This window comes from Lemur catta, chromosome 1 (assembly GCF_020740605.2).
Source record: "Lemur catta isolate mLemCat1 chromosome 1, mLemCat1.pri, whole genome shotgun sequence".
NCBI lineage: Eukaryota > Metazoa > Chordata > Mammalia > Primates > Lemuridae > Lemur > Lemur catta.
Window position 1 is genome coordinate 106410093 of NC_059128.1, and position 17042 is coordinate 106427134.

The 17042-nt window shown below is 51.7% G+C and overlaps 1 protein-coding gene across 1 annotated transcript in view; it reads left to right on the forward strand.

Moving 5' to 3' along the window:
* Nucleotides 1-447: 447 nt before the first annotated feature.
* ACSBG1 (acyl-CoA synthetase bubblegum family member 1) overlaps nucleotides 448-17042 on the forward strand; it is a gene marked incomplete at its 5' end in the record, with an annotated part of 31568 nt that continues 14973 nt past the window's right edge. The window contains 4 exons of the mRNA XM_045542129.1: nucleotides 448-631; nucleotides 8906-9126; nucleotides 9568-9656; nucleotides 9961-10081. Coding sequence (XP_045398085.1) covers nucleotides 448-631; nucleotides 8906-9126; nucleotides 9568-9656; nucleotides 9961-10081 — 615 coding nt within the window. The remainder of the gene's footprint in view (nucleotides 632-8905; nucleotides 9127-9567; nucleotides 9657-9960; nucleotides 10082-17042) is intronic.

Consider the following 17042-nt stretch of genomic DNA (forward strand, 5'->3'; position numbering starts at 1 on the left):
TGGCTCCTTACCTATGAAATGGGAACAGGTGGTAATCCTGGCCCTGCCAGCCAAAACGAGGGCGCCTCTGGTAGGCCCTAGAGAAACCTTTCCCACAGGGCTAGAGGCACCCGCCATCCCGCCTAGACATCCGCTCTTCAGACTGCCTGGGGGTCCTCGCCTGCTGTCTCCTCTCAGGGCCCTGCTGTGGGGACATGTCAGCCCTGGGGCTCTGGCGTAGGATGCCGGCGTCCTTTCCCAGACCCGACTTCTCTGCTGAGTGAGGGTGGAGACCCAGCTCAGGGTCTCCTGTGCGTGTCCCGAGCGCCCACCACTGGGCAGGGAGAGCCCGTCTCGGCTCTGTCACCCCAGTGGTTCAGGCCTGGACGAATGAAATCCTTGGGGCAGGATGGAAAAACTGGTCATTGTTTTAATGACCGTGGGAGCTTACAGAGACCATCTGTCCATCCCGATTGTAAATCAGATGGGGAGCTGAGGCCGGGGGAGGGCAGGGCTCTGCCCAGGGTCACTCTGCTGTGGTGGCCGGAACTCAGAGCTCGTGACCGTCCGGCGGGAAGGCTGGGGACGGGCTGGCAGCTGCAGGGCCTCGCCCCTCAGGCACAGAGGACGGGAATCACCGGCGCCTTGGCAGGTATGCTCTGCACCACCTGGCCAGGGTACAGCAGACTGTTCTGTCCCAGGCCTTGTCCTTACCTCTCATTGTTTTCTGAGGCCAAGTTGGCCTCTCCCTCTTCTGTGTCCCCAGAGTGCCTGGCATAGGGCTGGCCCTCAGCACGGGGGCCTGTGTGGAGAGAGGGCCCTCCTGGAGCAGGACCTCAGACCGGACAATGGAGGAGGGGCCGTGGGCCCGGTACCCCGAGGGGGTGTCTTGGAGAGAGAGCTGTCCCAGGCCTGAGGACCACCTTTTCCTCAGGACCAGCGTGGCCCTCCGTGTGCGGCCTTTCCCACAGGCTACAGAAAACACCCCAGTCTTCACACTCTCTGTGCTTGTTTTTGTCCTTCCCAGCTAATTGAGTGGCTTCCTCCGCTGTTCAGATGCCTTTATTCCAGAACTCCAGAGAACACAGCTCCCTGTCTGCCCGGCCCCCCCAACACAAGGGGTGGATTGATCAGACAAAGGCCAGGGTCGGGCCAAGAGGAGTGGCCATGGAGAGGAAGGCAGAGGGGGAGGGAGGCGGCAGGAAGCACAAGCCGGGCCTGGGAAAGCCCGCCCCAGACCCCCAGCGCTCAGCTGACTTGGCTCTTGGAGGGCTGTGTGCTGGGGCTGCTGGCTGTTGGCCGCGGGCTGCTGGCTAGCTGGGTCTCCACTGCGTAGATCTGGTCTGGTTGCCTTTTGGAGTCAGCTTGGGTTGGGATCTGGTTGCCTTGCTGGGTGATGGGAACCATTACTGGGTCCTGGCCATGTTCTTGGCTGTTATTGCAGCAGTGACCTTACTTTGGATATGGGACAGACTGATGGTTGTGCCTCTGCTGAACTTTGCTCTGAGGACTGGGAACGCAACCTGATTTCATAAGTGTCTCCTTGCGGGGAGTTAGCTACGCTCCCTGCAAAGGGGTTTGTGTCGGGTCTCTCAGGCAGGGGTCGTCGCAAAGGATGAAAAAATAGTAGGAAACAGAAATAAAAAATAATACGCAGAGCCAAAGATATAGTTTATAAAGTAAAGGTTTATGAAGACAGACAAAGGAGGGTATCCGGAAGATTACAATCTCTTCCCACGGAGATGTAACAAAGACTGAACTTTTACACAGGTACTTATAGGGCAGATACAGGCTCCCATTGCCCATTTACACAATGACAGATAGCTTGGTTCAGGGTCAAAAGTCTTCTAACAGGCTACTACAGATCACTCAACTAACTCTACCTAGGTAAACAACGAGTTAAATCTTCTTAGGGTAAACTTCTAGGTTTATGATAGGCTATTACTTTAGCAAAAACAGAGACATCTGGCTCTGGTTGTTTTGAGTTGAAACAGAGATTTCAGAAGTCAACATGAGTTGCGCTTTATTTTGTTTACTTTAAACGCATAGTTCGTCTGGGCCCCGCTCGGGCAATATATCTGTTTAATCAGCTCTCAGCATATTTCATAATCAGCTCTCCTCCCCGGGAGGTCTGTCTTTGTTGATCAGCTCTGGCAACCTATGGCTCTAGGCAAGACCTGCTTTGTCTTTCAAAACAGGTGAGAACCTTAAGGCTGAATTACAGCTGTCGTCTTGGAATGCAGCTGTTACTGACCACTGAGACGCCCTCCCGAGGCAGGCGAGGCGGCTTTTGATATGCGAACTATCATGTTTATATTTTTCTTCAAGGCTCAGCCTTGCTTGACTTCTGAAATCAAATCTTGTCTCTAAAAATACAGGGGGCATTTCTCTAAATCAGTATTCTTAGGCTTAACATCTCCTGCCCACAGGGGACTATCCACAGAGAGGCTGGCCGAGAGGTGCCAGGCAGACCTGGGCCCCGCTCACATCCCTCCCTCCTGCTTGGCTGTAAGCAGCCCACCATGTGGCAGACTCAGGGGGCTCAGGCACCGCTGTCCTCCACCCCAACACCATCCCTGAGGGAAGAGACCATGGACCCTCAGCCTGCACCCTATTCACTGAGCAGCCCCCACCCCAGCAGCTTCTGGACATAAGGTAGCTTCCAGGACCAACTGAAGTCTTGTCCCAACTTTGCCCCTAACTTGCTATGACCTTGGCCATCCCTGCCCCCTCTGGACTCAGTTTTCTCCTCTATAAAAGCACCCTCTCTCTCTGATATGCTGTGTGTGGGAACTCCCTGCCCTCCCCCAGGTGACCTGTCAGGCTAGGGTCTGCCAGTCTTCCTGCTGCCACTACAGGCATCGAGCGCAGGCTTCACCTGGTTTCCTCCTCTGGCAAACACTTGCTGCAAGCTCAATGCTTGCACCAGAAGCTCAGAAGCTTCTAACAAGGACACTCAGCTTTCCTAGTTAGACAGGGTAGAGAGTGATGTCTTGAGTGCCCACAATGTGCTAAGTCTTTTAATAATATGTTGATACAGATCTTTTCAGTTTTGTCTGTATTTTTTTTTTCAAGACAGAGTCTCGCTCTGTCACCCCGGCTAGAACACAGTAATGTCATCTCTGTGCATTTTTATATGCACTTTTCTTTGCTCCCTCTTTCACTTGATGTTACTCTGTAAGTATTTCCTCACGTCGTTAGATATTTTGATGGCTGCACAGGAATCCATGATATGGCTGTACCATAATGAGCTCGACCAGTCCCCTGTTGGACATCTGTGTTGTTTCCAATGACTTTGCTAATAGAAAATGTGCTCTAAAGATATCTGTCTCCACATTCTTGGTGTGTGTGATTGTTTCCCATGAGTAACTTCCTAAAAGTGTGATTGATGGGTCAAAGCATACTCCTTTTGTAATCCCCTCGACGTGGGAGGTCTGTCTGGAAAGTACCCAGCCAAGGGTGGGATTGCATGGTGTGAGGAGGGTGGGGAGGACTGGCACCCCGGGCTGGGAGATGGGCTGTCTTCTCTCCACTCTCAATCCAGAAGTGGGCTTGGAACTGGCCCCAGTGGCTGAGAGGACCCTGAGCAGGGCAGGGCCTCGCTGGGCCCCACCTGGGGCTCTTAGGGATGTGGGGTGGGGGGTGCAGCCTGACGTGTCCCACTTGGCCAGCACCTGTTCTGTGGGCCCATCTCACTCTGCACTTGGGCAGCAATGTGTCCTGCCTTGTCACCAGGCCATCCTGGGGACAAGGGTGCGGTGGGGAGACACGAAGGCCTGGGTCCCCTACACACACAGTCACTCAGTCCAGCCCTCCTGGGGTTGGGATGGGACGGAGGCCAACTCATTCTTCCCCGAAGGCCCACCGGCCTCTGTTCTGGGCCAGGCTGCTGCTTCAGGAGCCTCCAGTCTGGTGGAGAGGCAGCCCTGACCATGACCCAACCCTCAGTGAGGCTCCGGCATGGAAGTCTTCAGTGAGGAGGTGCCACGAGGGCCTTGAAGTGCGGCGGAGGGCGGATGTGTGATCCAGGGAAGGGCATTCCAGGCAGTCACAGCACGGGCAAAGGCACAGGGGCAGGGAACCGAGGGAAATGGGGAGCAGTTCTGGTTGGTTGCAAGGAAGGTTGCGGCTGGGAAAGGTAAGTGAGCCCCTCTGGGGAGTGCCTGCCTTGGAAGCCATGGTGTCCATGTTACCCTGTGGGCAATGAGAGCTGTCGGAGGCTTTTAAGCAGGTCAGATCTGGGTTTAGAAAGGTCACTCCGGGAGCCTCAGCAATGTGGGAAAAGGCCAGGGGCTGGAGGTCATGGCTGCCCAAGGTCACCCAGCCTGAGCCGCAGCACAGGACTTGGGAAGGGGGCATGATGGTCCTTCCCCAGAGGAGATACGGTGCCCAGGTCTGCCTTGAAGCCCTCTTTGAGAGGCCACGTGCCCGAAGGGAGCAGTGTGGACTTGGACATCGAGCTGTGTGGGTCTCGATCCTCGTTCTGCTGCTCAGCTCTGCCAGCACTCAGCCTCCCTGAGTCTTGGAGCTTTAGCTAGGAGGTGATGGGCAAAGAACGGATGGCCCACGGCCCCGCTGGTACACGGTCTCGCTGGTGCACGGCGGGTGCTTGGCAGGCAGGAGATGATCAGGGCCTCAGGGTGGGCAGGGCAGGCCCCTTTCCCGCCAGGGTCTTCTCTCCTGGCTGGTGGAGGGGCCCAGACCGGTCCTGCTATGGAGAGACAGGGCCGGGCCATGTGCTGGCCAGTGGGCCTCGTCGCCCTTCCCTAGGGGCATAAGGTCCTCCAGGGCCAGGTCTCTTGTCCCCGTCAGTCTCAGTCCCCTCCAGCTGGGCTAGGAGGAGACTGACCTTGCAGACCTGCCAACTGTCCTTCTCTTCCCGTTCCTTCTTTCCTCCTTCCAGGAAGGATGTGAGGTGACACAAAGGAATAGGCACCATGAGGGGAAAAAACAGGAAAAAGGCAGAACCACGTCGTTAATGGGAAAGGAGAAATTAGTTGAGGAACTCTGTCCAAAATGTCCATCAGGTTTTAAACACTTTTTTCTTCTGATCCAGTCAACCTACTTCTAGAAATGTATCTCTTGAAAGGCCTAGAACGAGGGCTGAAGGCTGGAAATCAGCAGAGTCTCTTTCAGTAGGGAAGTGGTCGAGTAAACTATGCTACGACCAGACAGTGGAGCGTTGCGCAGTCACGCAACACGACACACGGTGAGGGAGACTTGTTAATGCTACCCAAATCAAAGGTGCATGCCTTGGCTAATGGCTGTGTTTGATTTGGTCCACATAATACTTTTTTAAACATAGACACCCAGATTTCTGGTAGCACTTGGTTTCTGTTCCTAGTGGGCACTAGCCCTAGAGGTGGGAGCAGCCACTGTTTGGATGAAGACGCTCTGGCCCACCCCAGACCCCACCACTCCCTGTCGCCTCCCCGACACTGAGGCCAGAGCCCATACAATTATCACTGCCCTCGTATTATAGCTTTTCTTTTTTAAAATTAATTTTTTAATTGACAAATTAAAATTGTATATATTTATTATGTACAACATGTTGTTTTGAAATATGTAGACATTGTGGAATGGCAAAAGAGACCTAATTCACATATGCACGACTTCGCGTATTATTTTTTTGTGGTGAGAACACAAACTCTACTCTTAGCGATTTTCAGGAGTACAGTACATTGTTATTAACTCTAGTCACCGTGTTGTACAATAGATCTGTGGAACTTTGTAGCTTTTCTTATGATAGAAAAATATTGCTCCGCTGCTTGTCTCCATCAAAAGCAGAGAAAAAAAGGGTGGACTCCAAGGACCATGTGTCTCAAGGAAAATGAGAGGGAGCCTATTTTCCTGTGGAAAAGACTATATCTCTGGGTTTCACTTGCAAATCCTGGGGCACTTCATTAATTTATTATTATACATTATTTATTATGATCCTAATACATCGTCCACCTGGTCCCATCGACATTTGGGGTTTGGCAACCTTGATTAATACACTAATATTAATAACATGATCCCTCCCTCATTTTTTTTTTTAAAGCAACAGCAGCAACAACAAAATAAAACCAAACTCCCTGTAGGTATATTTGTATAAGGAGGGCCTATCACCGTTTACAGCATAGACTTCTAAACTGCTTCCTATTTCTTAGCACAAGTATGCATATTTTCGTTGTTAAAAAAGAGATCATAAATGTTCAAGTTAAAACTTTTGGCTTGAGGGAAGCTGTGCCAACAGATCACACAAGACTTACCTCTGCTCATCTTGGCAACCTGGGAGAAGGGCTGCCTGCAGATAAGCAAGAGCTTCCAGAAGTGCCCAGAGGAGACAGACACCTTTTCTGGTCCAGGCCCTGGGGGGACCTATGCCAGGAGGAGAACTAGCAACCCCTGACCAGCGGCTGTCTGCCCAGCCTGGGACATGCCACCCGGGCCATCACACAGGATCCTTGCAATACTTTGGGAGGTCAACATTCTTCCTCCCATTTTTTTAAAAGCAGCTTTATTGAGGTATAATTTATATGCCACTGAGTTTACCATTTTGAGTGCACAGGTCAATGATTTTTAGCAAATTTATGTAGTTGCACAAACATCACAATCCAATTGTAGAATGTTTCTGTCACCCCAAAAGATCCCTTGTGTCCATTTCGTGGGCACTCTCTACTCCCACCGCCTGCCCCAGGCAGCTACTAGCCTGCGTGCTATCTTTTCTGCCTTTTCTGGATACTTCTTATAAAGGGCATCCCACTTTTGTCACGGAACATGCTTTTGAGTTTCACCCATGTCGTAGCCTGTGTCGGCACTTGTTCCCTTTAGGAGAGGAATGGTATTCCATCACACGGATAGACCACAGTTTGTTTTTCATTCACCAGTCAATGGACGGTTGGCTTATTTCCACTTTTGACTATTACAAATGCTGCTAAGAACATCCACGTGCAAGTCTTCAAGTCTCTGTGGGGACGTCTATTCATTTCTCCTGGGGAAATACCTAAGCGTGGACTTGTGGTGTTGTATGGTAAATTCACATGTAATGCTTTAAGAAACTGCTCAGCTGGTTTCCAGTGTGGCTGTACCTTCTCACTTTTCCACCAGCACTCTGTCCCCACTGTCCCTGCGTCCTCCCTGACCCCTCACACTTGCAGGTGATTAGAGTGCAGCTGAGAGGAGAATGACTTGTCAGGTCACTCAGCAGGGAGTGACGTAATCGACGTTTTGAACCCAGGTGTACTTGACTTTCTGCTCTGGGTATGGACTTTGGCAAAATGCAGGGGTTGAAAGCTCTGAGGAGGTGGATCAGTGGTGTGTGCCAGGCTGGGGTCCCGGGATATGGGGACAGGGCTTGGGGAAGTGTGAGGAGTGAATGGAGGGGGACTCGGCAGCCCTTGGCTCATGCCTCCACCCGAGAGCATGGGGCTCCAGCCTGGCTGGTGACAGGGGCGTCCATCCTGGGGTAGGGGGGCGAGTGGATGCCAGCCAGCATGGTCTTGGCCTCCACCAATACACAAGACCTCTGTGGCACCCTCTCCTGCCCCAGCCTGCATCTCCCGAAGGCTGTCACGTCCCTGCCTCACATCTTCCCTTCTCCTGTTTGGGTCTGGGTATGTGCTCTCGTCCCCCAGCCCTGGCCCTCCACAGGGGGAATAAAGGACTCTCCTGTCCCAGCCCCAAGATCTTCACCCCTTTCTGCCAACCTCAGAGTCTGTCTGCGATCTAAGAGTGTCAAAGGGGAGGAATGAGGCCATCTAGTCCACCTGCTGGTGTCAGGGAAGGACCAGTGACAGGACAACAGAAGAGGTGGGTCTGGCCAGCAGGTGGCAGTGCGGCCCCACTTGTCCTGGCCAGCCTCCCTCCCCTGCTCCTTGCCACCCCCTTCCTGAGGTCATGTCTTAGAATGACGACCCTTGCCCCAGGGGAAGGAGGCCCCAGGGTGCCCAAAGGGTCCAGACCACCCTTCCAAGCTTGCTTTGCAAACAATTTGGAGAACCTGGAAAAGGGAGGAAAGTCTGCATTTATTGAGCACCAACTGTATGCCAGGGCTCTTTCATATATACCATTTCTTTTGATCCTCGTATCCACCCTGAGAGCTGAATCCTCATCTTTCTCTGAGGAAACAGACTCAGTGTTTGGTGGCTTGCCCCAAGTCCGCACACTAAGTGGCAAGTCTCTGTCCCTACCCACTACACGCAGAGTAAGCCTTAAAGTGTCCCAAGCATGAGCTGTGGCATCAGACACACGTGAGTTCAAATCCCGACTCTGCACTTCCCGGTGTGTGACCTTGGGGAAATGACTGAACCTCTGGGAGCTGTGGTTGCCACATCCTTGCAATGGGGCTGTCCAAACCCATGCTGTGAAGACTAAATGAGACGCCTTGTGTGAGGGAGAATGAACACACACTGTTGTTGATGGTATTTCTTGGGACTGGAGACTTCTCAGGCTGGAGATCAGGGTCTGCTGGTGTTCCGTCTCCTCCAGGTCCTTGGGAGGGTCACTCTCTTTGATGCTTTGACCTTCTGTTCTGTTGGGTCTGTCCCCATCCATTCACAGCAGGCAGGGGAAGGATGGGAACCATGAAGGCACCTGGAGATCTGACCAAGCTCCACTGCCTAACCCCGAGAGGCAAATCCCAGGTGGGATAAAAACAGAACCAGGTCCAGGGGCTTCAGCGTCTCTAGGGCCTCCCGGTCTTCTCCAGCTCTTCCCTCCCCTCTTCCTTGCAGCATTCCTAAGCTTGGCTCATCCTTCAAGGCCAAGTCAGATCTCCTCCTCCAGGCAGCCTCCCAGCCTACCCCAGTTTCTGGCTTGCCTGTCAGCCCCATGGCCCAAGGCGTTGTCAGCACCTGCAGGGCTGGGAGCTCTGCCCAGGGCAGTACCGGGATCCCCTGGGGACAGCCCAGGCTGGCTTGATGCAAGCCGTGTTCTCCCCCTGCAGAGGAGGTGCTGTGGACGACTCGCGCGGATGGGCGGGTGCACCTGCGGATGGACCCCAGCTGCCCACAGCTTCCCTACACTGTGCACCGGATGTTCTACGAGGCCCTGGACAAGTATGGGGACCTCAGGGCTCTGGGCTTCAAGCGCCAGGAAAAGTGGGAGCACATCTCCTACTCCCAGTACTACCTGCTCGCCCGCAGGGCCGCCAAGGGCTTCCTGAAGGTGAGAGGCTCCCGCCAGACATGGCCTTCCCCTCCCCAGACCCACCTTCCAGCTCCGGGGCCCTTGCAGGCCTCCTCCCCGACTCCCCACTGGGCAAGGCCCTTGGAAACAATAGCTGTAAATGCCTATGTGCTGGGCCCTGTACTGAGGATTTGATATTTACTGAACCCTTACCACGTGCCGGGCACCTGACATAAGCTTTTCATTTGCCCTCATGCTCGAGGTGGGTTGGGAAGCCCAGTGTGCTGGGCTGAGGGGCCGGGCTCCCTGGGAAGATCCTGGAGGGGCAGCAAGGGGTACTGAGTGATTGACATCCCAGGGGACTCTCTGGGTGGGCCCTGGGAGGTGGGGGAGGTCCCCTGCAACCTGGAGGGGGCACGTAGGGCCTGAGAGGCCCTTTCCCTGCCCGGCTGACCTGGCCTGTCTGCCTCTGGCTTGGAGCTCGGCCTGGAGCGGGCCCACAGCGTAGCCATCCTCGGCTTCAACGCCCCGGAGTGGTTCTTCTCAGCAGTGGGCACGGTGTTTGCAGGGTGAGTGGCTGGGCTGGGGGTGGGAGCCCCAGTGGGTTGGTGGAGGACAGAGAGGAGGAGAGGGTCGATATCTCTTTAGAGCCCTCCCCACCGCCCATCGTCCCCCCTCTTTCCTGGGGCCTTCTCTCAGACCTGTCTTTGCCCCTCTCTGCCGGGGAGGCTGTACTGAGGTGGCCGTCGTGGGAGCCCTGCCTGTTTGGGCCATGGGAGCTCTCTGGGGCTGGGGCTGCAGGGGTGGGGGGTGAGGGCGAGGGGTGGCCCCTCTGCACCTGCCCTGACACAAATCCTCCGGGGTCTCCTGCAGTGGCATCGTCACCGGCATTTACACAACCAGCTCCCCCGAGGCCTGCCAGTACATCGCCTATGACTGCCGCGCCAACATCGTCGTGGTCGACACGCAGAAACAGCTGGAAAAGATCCTGAAGGTTTGGGGGAAGGGGTGGCAGGCATGGGGTCAGAAGGGGTGCCCTCATGGACCTCCACCCCAACTGACACAGGACCTTCCCTCCCCCCCATGCAGAGTCTCCTGTCAGCCCCCCCACAGCGAGCAAGGCAGGGCAATAGTTGCCTACTCGTTTGACAGCTCGGGAAGTTGAGACAAGAAGGGTGTGCGGTCACCTAGGAAGTGGGTGATAGGGCCTTGAACTAGGACTCCTGTCCAGCCTGCTGCCTCCCATGGCTTTCTCTTTAGGACGGGGTCTCCCCTGAAGGGGAACGAGAGCTTGAGGGCTGGGTCCTCTGCCAGTGGGGAGGTACAGGGGTGGCTCAGGGCCCTGCCACCTTGCACACTGAGTCCTAGTGGGGAGCAGGGGTTGAGGCTGCCACAGGGTGAGGTTGAGTCGGATCGGAGGCAGCAGTCATGGAGCAGGAGCCCAGAATGCCTCTCGAGCCAGCTGGGTCTTTTCTGGAGCATTGATGATGCCTCCTGATCCCTTAAAGGCCCACCCCTGACTGGCTCTGTCCCCACAGGCACCATGCTGGGGTGTGGTGGCCTGAAGACCCCTCTCTGTCCCAGCTGTACCCTACAGCTTGCAAGGTCCTGCAGGGCTCCCTGCATCCCAAAGGAGGCCTTCAGGGTGGACTCGCTGGCTCGCCTGTGCTTCGGAAGGTGCCACCTGGCCTCAGCCTCCCCTTCTGTGCTTCAGGGCGGGACAGGTGGTCTCCAGCCTTTCAGGACTGTGGGACCTGGATGCCCCGAGGGGCCAGAGCAGGCGTCTTCTCTCATCTCTAGCGCAAAAGTCTCCTGTAGACTGAAAGATAAAAGCCAGCCTGGGCCAGTGGCTCCCGACAGGGCCATATCAGACTCCCTGGGGCAGGCCCAGGCTGTAGCCCAGACCATTGAGGCAGAATCTCTTGGAGGGTGTCCCCAGATCAGAGTAAGTGACACTGTGAGCAGCCCAGGCCAAGGACTTCTGGCTCATGGTAAAATGAAAAGAAACCCTTGGCCGGGCGCGGTGGCTCACTCCTGTAATCCTAGCACTCTGGGAGGCCGAGGCGGGTGGATCGCTCGAGGTCAGGAGTTCGAGACCAGCCTGAGCAAGAGCGAGACTCCGTCTCTACTAAAAATAGAAATAAAAATTATCTGGACAACTTAAAATATATATACAAAAAATTAGCCGGGCATGGTGGCGCATGCCTGTAGTCCCAGCTACTCGGGAGGCTGAGGCAGTAGGATTACTTAAGCCCAGGAGTTTGAGGTTGCTGTGAGCTAGGCTGACGCCACGGCACTCACTCTAGCCCGGGCAAGAGAGCAAGACTCTGTCTCAAAAAAAAAAAAGAAACCCTGGGAAGACCTCAGAGCTGCCCAGGCTGGATGCACAAAGGTCTCTGACAGGGTGTAACCTGCGAGGTGGTGCAGGAAAGTGGCCAAACACACAGGCTCTGGGCTGGGCTGCCAGAGCTCAGGGAGTGGCCTGGAGCAGGATGGTGATGGCAACAGTGGCCACCTCCAGGGGCTGTTATGAGGGTAATTCTTGGCCCCTGATGGCACTTGTATTAGTTTGCTGGGGCTGCTGTAACAAAGTGCCACCCACTGCCTGGCTTCCAGCGGCTGGCAGCAATCTTTATGCTCCTTGGTCTGGGGATGCATCACCCGATCTCTGCCTTCATCTTCACACAGTGTTCTCCCTGTGTGTCTTCATGCTGTCTTCTCTGGCATGTCTCTGTGACCAATTTTCCCTTTTTATAAGGGAAATTGCATATTGGCCTATTGGATTAGGACCCACCTTAATGACTTCATTTTAACTTGATTACCTCTGTAAAGACCTGTCTTCAGTGGCTCACGCCTGTAATCCTAGCACTCTGGGAGGCCGAGGCGGGAGGATCACTCAAGGTCAGGAGTTTGAGACCAGCCTGAGCAAGAGCGAGACCCCGTCTCTACTAAAAATAGAAATAAATTAGCTGGACAACTAAAAATATATACAGAAAAAATTAGCCGGGCATGGTGGCGCATGCCTGTAGTCCCAGCTACTCAGGAGGCTGAGGCAGCAGGATCACTTGAGCCCAGGAGTCTGAGGTTGCTGTGAGCTAGGCTGACTCCACGGGGCTCTAGTCTGGGCAACAAAGCGAGACTGTCTCAAAAAAAAAAAAAAAAAAAAAACCTGTCTTCAAATAAGGTCATGTTCAGGGGCACTGGGGTTAGCACTTTGGTGTATCTTTTTGGGGGGACAAAATTCATCCCATGGCAGCACCACATAAATGCTTTTAAACTGTTACATTGTTAAAGTCTTGACTTGCAAGAGGAGAAAGAAAGGGGTCCTTTGTAACACTCAGGGAACTTGTAGAGCTTGGAAAGACTGGCAAAGCCGTTGCCCCGGTACCTTCCCATCTCCACCTGACGCGGAGAAACAGACCCAGCAAGGACAAGGAGGGTCCCAGCAGACGGCTCCACAGCGTAGTAGCAGTAAAAGAGTGCAGATGCCATTCATGGGGTGCCAACTCCACGTGTGTCCTGTGTCTCTCAGCAGCCTGAGAGATGGTTCTTATTGCCCATTTTACAGGCAAGGAAGCCAAGGGCCAGAGAGGTGGCGTATGGCTTACTCAAGGTCCCATCCCTTGCAAGGGCAGCAGAGAGACTCAAGCTCAGACCCTCTGTGCTGCAGGTCCTCATGGGGAACCCTGAGAACCATTTGTGAGACAGACCGAGTGGGCTGCATCTCCCTACGGGACATCATTTGAAGAGAGCTGATGAAGGGCCAGGGCCCGCTCTGAATACCCCAGTACAGCAACTGAGCCATCGCATGCCCTCCTCCTTGGGGAGGGGTCAGGGTACCCTGTGAGGACAAGAGCCCTTGGAGCCCAGAACCACTGTGGGAGGGGGCTGGAGGGAGGCCTCTAACCCCCGCCAGAGTCTGGGCAGGGAAATGGGTCAATGGCCCTCAGGCAGGGCTGCCTTTGTGGGGCATGGCCCATGCTTCACTTCACACAGGGCACAAGTTTAGTTTAATGCTCTGCTGTCACATCTTGAAATTCTTAAAAAGATTTGAAAAAGGGGCTGCACATTTGCATTTTGCATTTGGCTGGTTGGTTCCAGACGTGGGTTCCAGACCCCTTGGAGGGTTTCTCTACTCCTTGTGAGTGCACCCCCTTTTATGCCGTTTTAGGGTTCCTTTGAAAGCCCTCTTCTTCACCTGCATTTGGGCCCACTTTGTTCTACTGTGAAGGGCGTATCAAATGGGCTCACTTTACCACGGAGGGGCTTGTCTTGCCTCCTTGCGGGGTCCTCTTCTGTCTCGGCTCCTTTCGAACCCTGTGTTTTCAGCATCTCTCCTTCCGAATGTCTCCATTCTGTCTGGCTCGGACAAATGCGCGAGACCGTGAGAGGACACATGCGTGCAGATTACGCAGCCTAAAATGCATTGCTCGGGGAGACCAAGGAAGCCTGAGCCTTCCTCAGTGCCTCCTCCTCCCCGTCCCCGCTGGCCTCAGTAGGGATGTCCCGATACTGGCCTGCCCAGGCACCCTGGCACTTGGTGTGGGCCTGATTTACTCAGGTCTGGAGGCTTCACAGACCCCAGTGGCCTCAGAGGCAAATGGGTCACTGGGTCGGTTCCTGAGCCCTGCTCCCTAAGCCCCAGCCAAGAGCTGACCCAGGTTCCCCCAGGCCAGCTTCATCCTGAGGCTGTGATAGGCTAAGATTTTCATGACAGCCAAGCGGGCAAGGGCCTGAGCTGCCCAGTTCCCAGTAGTCAGCCCTTCTCCCCAGCCTCCCTTGGAGTCAGACAGTCCCCAACATTCTTGCTCATATCAGAATCCGGGCTGGGGAGGGCTGAAGGACTTAAAAGCCCCCCAGTAGATTTTGCCAGGCCCCTCAGGGAGGTCTTTTGCATGGGTTGTTGATCTAATCCAAATGCCATCCCCATCCACATTTTGCAGCTAAAGAAACTGAGGCCCAGAGTTAGGAAATGATCACCCTAGGTCACCATTTTTAAATAAAATTTGTATTATGAAAGTTTTCAAAACAAAAATAGGATCCCCATATATCTATCATCAGTTTCAATAACTATCAGTGTGTTTTCATCACACTTGCTTCTTCTATTCACTTTTTTGCTGAAGCATTTGAAGGTAAATCTCTGACACCATGTCACTGAATACTTCAATGTGCATTTCTAAAACATGTGAAATCTTTCTCAGATAATCCCTGCAACTGTCATATCTAGCACAAGTAAAAGAATTCTTTCATATCATCTAGTACACACACAATGTCATTTTTCCAATTTTTTAATTGTGGTAAAATACATATAACATAAATTTACCATTTAACCTTTTCTTTTTCTTTTTTTTTTTTTTTTGAGACAGAATCTTGCTCTGTTGTCTGGGCTAGAGTGCAGTGGCATCATCATAGCTCACTGCAACCTCAAACTCCTGGGCTCAAGCAATCCTCCTGCCTCGGCCTCCTAAGTAGCTGGGACCACAATGACAGGCTAATTTTTTGTATTTTATTTTTGTAGAAATGGGGTCTCACTCTTGTTCAGAATGGCCTTGAACTGCTGGCCTCAAGCAATCCTCCTGTCTTGGCTTCCCAGAATGCTGAGGTTATAGGCGTGAGCCACTGGGCCCGGCCATGTAACCATTTTTAAGTGCACGGTGGTGTTAAATGCATTCACGTTGTTGTGCAACCATTACCATCATCCATCTCCAGAACTCTTTTCTTCTTGCATAACTGAAACTCTGTATTCATTAAACAAAACTCCTCATTCCCTCCTAGCAACCACCATTCTCTCTGTCTCTATGGCCACAATGTCATTGTATGGTTGGTTTATTTGAATCAAGCTCTAAACCAGGCCCATATGTTGCATGTGACTAGTGTCTCTTAAGTGTCTTCTAATTCAGAACAAAGCCCTGCCATAGAACAGCGTGGTTCCTGAATTAGTATCACCTGGGAACTTGTCAGATATGCAAATTCTCAGGCTACTGAATCAGAAACTCTGAGTCTGGGGCCCCACACCCAGTGTTTAACAGGCCCTCTGGTAATTCTGACACATATTCAAGTGTGAGAACCTTTGCCATAGACACTCTGCAGAAACTAGGTCAGCTGTCTTGAATAAGTTGTCACATTCTGAATTTGTCTAACTGCTTCCTCTTGCTGTCGTTGAACTTGTTCCTCTAAACTCTGTATTTCCTGTTAGATCTAAAGGCTTGATGCATTTCAGATTAAATCTTTTTGGGCATGAACACTTCATAAGTGGTCCTGTGTACCTCATAGTGCACTGCTTTAAGAGGCTCGTGATGGCAGGTGGTACCCGCTCTCTGTGATGATGGCAGTCAGCAGTGGATTCAGATGGTGATCACCTGCTCCTGCCTTGAGAAGTTCCACATCGACCTTTCTCCGAATGGTTTTAGCATCCATTGATGATCTTTGTCTGAATTATTTTTTGAGGGATGGAAAAATGTTGATTTTATAACTTATTGGCTACAATTCTTCTCCAAAGGAAGAACTTTCCCTCATCATCTGGGGCTCTTTGGTACCTGTTTGTACAGAGCAGGTGTGATAGACAGGATAATGGTCAATGTCAGTGAATGTTCCATGTATATTTGAAAGAATGTATGTTTTGAAGTTGTTGGGCAGAATGTTTTATAAACATGAATTATGTCAAGTTTGTTGGTAGTGTTATAATGTTGTTTAAATCTTCTATATCCCTACTGATTTTCTGTTTACTTCTTCTATCAAATACTGAGAAAAAGGAGTGTTAAAATCTCCAATTACTATTGTGCACTTAGCTATTTTTTTCTTTAAGTTCCATCAGTTTTTGCTTCATGTATTTTGGATCCCTGTTATTAAGCATATACATCTTTAGATTATTGTGTTATCTTGATGAATTAATACTTTGTCATTAAGAAATGTCCCTCCTTATTCCTGGTAATAGTTATTGTTCCAAGTCTACTTTGCCTCAAATTAATATAGCCACTCCAGATTTCTTATGAGTAATGTTTGCATGTGTATATTGTTGTATTTTCTTACTTTTAACCTGTGTCTTTATAGTTAAAGTGAGTTTCTTGTAGACAGCATATATCTGGGTCTTGCACTTTTATCCAATCTGACAAAACTGTCTATAAATCCACCATTTGACTGTATTTGTTTCTTATTTGTTCCATCTGTTCTTTATTCTTTTCTTTCCTTCTTGACTTCTTTTGGGTTGAGTTTTGTTTTGTTTTGTTTTGGTATTGTGTTTGATCTTCACAGGCTTATTAGCTGTCCTTTGTTACTATATCAGTGCCTGCCTTAGACTTTACTGTTTGCATCTTTAACTTATCACAATCTCTCTCAAATATTAGACCACTTCATATGTAATGTAGAGCCATACAGCAGTGCATGTCCACTCCCCTCACATCCTTTGTGCTATTGTCATCCATTTTACTTCTCTAAAGGTTACAAACTCCATGGTACATTGTTATTATTCTTGTTTTAAACGGTCAAGTATCTTTCAAAGGAATTTTAAAAGAAGGAAAGAATGCCTTTCATGTTTACCCACATTTTTGCCATTTCTAACACTCTAACATTAACCTTCTTTTTTTTTTTTTTTTGAGACAGAGTGTCGCTTTGTTGCCCGGGCTAGAGTGAGTACCATGGCGTCAGCCTAGCTCACAGCAACCTCAAACTCCTGGGCTTAAGCAATCCTACTGTCTCAACCTCCCGAGTAGCTGGGACTACAGGCATGCGCCACCATGCCCGGCTAATTTTTTCTATATATATTTTTAGTTGTCCAGATAATTTTTTATTTCTATTTTTAGTAGAGACGGGGTCTCGCTCAGGCTTGTCTCAAACTCCTGACCTCCAGCAATCCACCCGCCTCGGCCTCCCAGAGGGCTAGGATTACAGGCGTGAGCCACCGCGCCCGGCCACATTAACCTTCTTTTATGCAGATCCAAATTTTTTATTTTGTTTTG